General features: G+C 36.8%; 1 protein-coding gene across 3 annotated transcripts; it reads right to left on the bottom strand.

Annotated features, from left to right (window-relative positions):
• Nucleotides 1-2,557: 2,557 nt before the first annotated feature.
• Nucleotides 2,558-4,119, bottom strand: dynlt5 (dynein light chain Tctex-type family member 5). 3 transcript variants are annotated; one of them, XM_020650566.3, is made up of 5 exons: nucleotides 4,012-4,119; nucleotides 3,585-3,766; nucleotides 3,345-3,436; nucleotides 2,995-3,119; nucleotides 2,558-2,894 (listed from the first exon to the last, which is right to left on the bottom strand). In XM_020650566.3, exons 2-5 carry the CDS (start codon nucleotides 3,689-3,691, stop codon nucleotides 2,691-2,693), a joined length of 528 nt encoding a protein of 175 aa, XP_020506222.1. In that variant the 5' UTR covers nucleotides 3,692-3,766; nucleotides 4,012-4,119; the 3' UTR covers nucleotides 2,558-2,690. The 3 variants fall into 3 exon arrangements, with proteins under 3 accessions (XP_020506222.1, XP_020506215.1, XP_020506230.1); XM_020650559.3 differs by having other exon boundaries at nucleotides 3,585-3,734; nucleotides 4,012-4,075; XM_020650574.3 differs by having other exon boundaries at nucleotides 3,585-3,717; nucleotides 4,012-4,072.
• Nucleotides 4,120-5,222: the final 1,103 nt, after the last annotated feature.

The raw sequence follows: 5,222 nt of genomic DNA on the forward strand, positions 1-5,222 counted from the left end.
AGCATTGTTGTTAGTGAGACAGATGCACCGTTTTCCTCTTTTACGTTGTGTTATATTGAAAAATCAAGTCAGATGTCAAGTGTTACGTATTCATTTATGTTTAAAATATGCACCCAACACTTGAAACAGCTGCAATACCCTGTTGAAGGCCTATTGATATGCTCCAAAACAAAAACAAATAATAACTACAAAGCAAAAGGTAGGCTATAATCGGTTTTTTTATTGTACTTATTTTGGTAGACACTGATATTTAGGAAATGTAGGAATAAAGTAGCTTCCATGAGAAAAGGAGAAAGACATATGCTGTTTCTAGCTCTGATAGTTCAGGACTTAAGAAGCCTTTCAGGGGAGAGATGAAACGTCTTCAAGATCTTTAACCAAGTCCAGTTGCCTTTGGATCAAGCTACACATGCAGTCTCATGTCTACAGTTGAATTACACTTCATCAGGATTTACAATGTTGATGTAATTCCTAGAAAAACTACAGTAGAAATCATGAAAATGTCTCTTTCACAAGAGATTTCAATGTAATAACTGTATGGGTTCCAAGAAGTATTCGTACATCTAAATTATTTCAGAGCTTTCAGCAGAAGTATTTGAAAGTTGTTGTTTTTTGCACAGTAGCTTCACATGTTCAGGCTGTGATACTGATTACAAAGGCAAAGCTCCTTTGATACCAGATTTGTTCAACATCTAACATATTTTGAAGCTTTTGAACTGGTCTTGGCAAATAACACAAAGTTAGAGAAATTCCATGAAAGGAGATTAAGGATATTTCATTGGTTTCCAAGTTGAAAACATTGACTGCATGTATCGGAGTCTCTGACATCAAGTCAACGGAGCAGTGGTAACACACCATCTCCTGCAATGTTAAATCAAAATTGCTGAAATGACATGATTAACGTATGTTTCAATAATAAAAAACTACCTCTGACCATAAACACTTACTTGTACTTTAACTGCATTTATAGTTTCACACAATCATTCAAGTAAAGTAATCTACTTTATTACCATGTTTTAATTTTACAAGCCATTCATCATGACCACTGTGTGTGCAGGCAGTTAATATGTTAAAATTACCAGAATAAGAGTAATCCTGGTCGGTCTCAAGTTTTTTTCTACTTTTGGTTGAGTCCTGACCAGTTAAGGAGTGGGAGCTTTTTGCATTTATTTGACAGATTTTTGCTGTGTATTTTGCTGGTGTATGACTGTTTTGTACTCAATTGTTTGTTTGTTTGTTTATTTCATTGAATGAAACTGTTTTATTTGACAAGAAGTTGTAATAACAGTGTGAAGTAATTTGGAGTTTGCAAAGCTACTTTACCAAGTACCCTTTCTTAGAAAGACGATTCACTGGATTGCAAGGGCAAAGGATTATACATCTTTTGGCAAATGCTCAAGTTTTTTTAAATCAGCATGCACTCTTCTCAAGAAAACATACCTAATACAAGCTATATCTATTTATCGGTTAGTTTAGCCCCCCTAACCCTAACCCACCAGCCAGCCATGTCTCCTTTTGCTCAACTCCATTTAATGACATGATTCAGTTTGAGAACAAGTGTACCGGTTAATGTGGCTGTCTTTTCTGGGAATCACTGATTCATGTTGATGATAACAGGCCGAGATTCCCTCTTGTCGCTATGTAGACACCCATCATCTTAGTTTGTTGTACAACAGATATCTCAGGAGCTCCATTAAGAAACACTTTACTTAATCCATGGCAATAAAAAAAACCTGTTTGGACATTAAAAAGCCATTCTCTCTATGTGACATTTACCAGAAAGTAATCAATCAGTTATCATCACAGTGGCCTAGATTCCCACACACATCCTAAATGGACTGATTGACATCCGTTGTTAAAAGCATATGATGGTTACTAAAGATAATACACACTGTTTACACACCTGAGGCAGACCAGAGGCTGATGTGAGGCTGTGTGTGTCACTGAAGACTCTATAAAAGGGAATGGTCAGGACAGATGTTTCCTAAGAATGAACAACATGAGGTCCCTCCCTCTGCTGGTGATGCTGCTGTGCATGTTGTGTGTAGCACAGGTTCAGATGCAAGATAACACAAAGACACTGAGGCTGTGTGGACGTGCATTTCTGCGGGCGGTGGTGTACACCTGTGGAGGATCAAGGTGGAGAAGGCTGATGGGAGAAAATGACATTTTATACACCAGTGAGTATAAGTAAATTATTTATCTCTGAATTTCATTTCTCAGAAATAAACCTGTAACAATTAGAAAAAATGTATGGTTAAAAAAAAGGCTGGTATCTCTTGGCAGGTAGCAGAGATCCAAATATGAAGACAATGATTGGGCCAGAGGTGGGTCGCCATCGTCGAGACGAAAACCAGGCACTCAAATCTGTGTGCTGTGAACTAGGCTGTCGAAAGAGTGACCTCTACATACTCTGCTAGAAGGGAACATCCCAGAGGGGTCGTCGTTACTTGTTGTCCGTTAGTTTAAAACTACTTTTTACAGATAATTATCTTTAAAATGTGTTTAATATTTCATGTTAGCAAAAACAAAATGATGAATGAATTTTGCTCACAGATTCCTGTTTTACCAATTTATTCACATGGCAAAATATGCAACAGAGATAAAGATTTCTTCAAGCACGGATCTACTTTTTGTTTTTTTTTATTTAAATGTCTTGTGTTCTTTTTATCAGTCTGGGTCTACACAGTTCACTCAAAATATACAGCATAGACAGTTGCCGCACCAAACAGGGAGCTGTTCTTGAAGGAGTAAGAGGCAAAAGTGTCATTAGATGCATCCCACAGACAGCGGCTGCTGATCTGCATGCTGTGTCCGGCGAGCTGGCCAATGTGAACCAGGACCACAGTCTTATATCTGGGTATCATCAAGTCCTTGACCCGGGCTCTTATCACCTGAGAGGAGGCAATCCAAAGAATGAAACGGATAGATCAGAAACTATTAGGTATTCAAAATGACTGACCTACCTGATGTTGTTTTTCCAGTTAAATTTACCTCACATATTGTTTTTGTCATTTTTTGAGACCACTCTACTTCATATTTTTCCTCTTGGAGGTAGCTAGTGAGCACATCCTTCAGTATGTCTGTGACAGCAGGTATGGGGAAGCGTTTGTAAGGTCCTGTGGAACAAAAACAAAGAGTTTTAACTCCTATGAAACTGGTATGTAAGGGGAAAAACTTTGATCTTTTCTCTTGAAAGTAGTTATTTTTATTATTTAAATCAGTGCATTGGTGAACGGTAGTAGTGGGCTAAATGCATTGACTTATATCAAAATGAGGAAAGCACTACCATTTCCCAATTGTTTGCCTGTTCAGCAAACATGAACAGGTGACTGTTATCTCACCGATCTGGTAGGTGTTCTCTATTAGATGTTCCATCCGAGCGTTGTCATCATGGTGTCCTAGTTCAGTTAAGCACGACACAGTGCTGATAGAGCTGTAGACGAAGACACAAGTTAAGAGGAGCTGAAGAGAAACGTAATGTGTTGACAGCATATAAATCATGCCTTTTGTAGATTTGATAATGATTACTTAAGAGTACAGTAAATGAAAGGTAAATATATGCGTATGATCTTCATACTCACTCCTTAGTCCTTGTATCTTTGCCTCTGACTCCATGGCTTCCCTCTGAGGTCACCTTGCCTGCCTTCTTGTCTCTTTTTTGGGATTTGTCTTTAAACACATCAGACATCACAACTTTCCCTGTCCGTGGCTTGTCTACAGAGGAGGAGATCCTCAATATATTGGTGAAGACAATTCAGTATACCTGGAAAGTATTCAGCAACGTTAAAACTATTCAAGTTTTCTAACACGAACCAGATTTCATTGTAAGTAAACATAAACAAGCTGAGGGAACTATAACCGGGTGTTAGGCTACTAGTTTACTCGTTTGTAAACCCATTATTAGTACTATTGACTTGTGATTACAATGTATATTTACACCTCGTTTCTATGTCGTGTCAAAAGGATTAAACAGAAACTTTTTCGGGGGAAATGTATCAACTTTTTTACCGATTTCAGCGCCTCTTGAACGAGCAGAGCGAAGTCGTTATCCCCGTAAAGCTTGGTGTTGTCATGGTTACCATAAAGAAGATCCTGCGCACAAGCGGCTCGAACTTCCTGTTAGGCATCAATAAACACATAAACAAATACAGCTTAGTGTTTAATGCTAAAAAAAAAGCACTTCCTTAAATGTTGTACATGCCATCCCTTTCAGGGTCTGTTAGGACATTATCTGCTGATGAAAACTGAGATGTGTTTGAAAGCTTTTTGTCCATTCGTTTAAAATATATTTTTTTTTTTACAGATAATTAGCCTATCTTTAAAATGTGTTTAATTTTTCACGTTAATGTGGACCACGTGTCTGATCACTGAGAGTAGCTAAGAAAACAATCTCACCAGAAATAAGGTTGTTACACCTCGAGGTTCATCTCTAAATGACATAAAATCAATTCTTTGAACTATGATAGGATACACAGTTTGCTTAGGCTATATCACATGATTTTGATATGATTAAGTTGAGAGGCTAAGGATCAACATGAGACCATTTTAAACACAATTAGTCACATAAAAAAATAAATAAAAAATCTAGAAAAAAAAAAAAAAAAAAAAACTGATCTCAATCTCAACTGATATCAATTTAATGATTGTTTTACTAAAACTCAGCTCAACACAAATGAAAAAAAAATCACTTTGTATTGGCCAATTAAAACCCTTATCATAGTGAATCGTTGATCCTTAACGCGGTTGAATATTCAATATTAATGGATCCTTTCACACTCAACTACAAAGTCTATTTAATAGATGTTCTGCTTCTTTTTAATCATACATGAACTTCTTTAGCATGGATTTTCTGATGTTGAAGAGCTACAGATTTAAGCACCACATTTCCTGTTTTTCTGACCCCCGTCTAAAACACCTCATCATGTTTGGTTGTGTTTTTCAAGTGTTAATTCCTTATCAGAAAATAACAGATTTAAGATTAGCCTATTTTCTGATTGTTTTCTGATCTTGCCCACTAATATATTTTCCACCAACACCCTTCTTTAAGATGGCCTACATGATTCTGGTAAAGCTTTGTTGAGTTTTGGAATGAATCAAAACACATAACCTGAGGTAACCTTTGTTAAACTGTGGAAATTCACAAAATGTTATTTTTTTCAAACTTGCCAGAATCCCAAGATTTAAAAAGATCACTGAAAAATGAGAGGGAGATCCATGTC

The sequence above is a fragment of the Labrus bergylta genome, chromosome 4, assembly GCF_963930695.1.
Source record: "Labrus bergylta chromosome 4, fLabBer1.1, whole genome shotgun sequence".
Classification (NCBI taxonomy): Eukaryota; Metazoa; Chordata; class Actinopteri; order Labriformes; family Labridae; genus Labrus; species Labrus bergylta.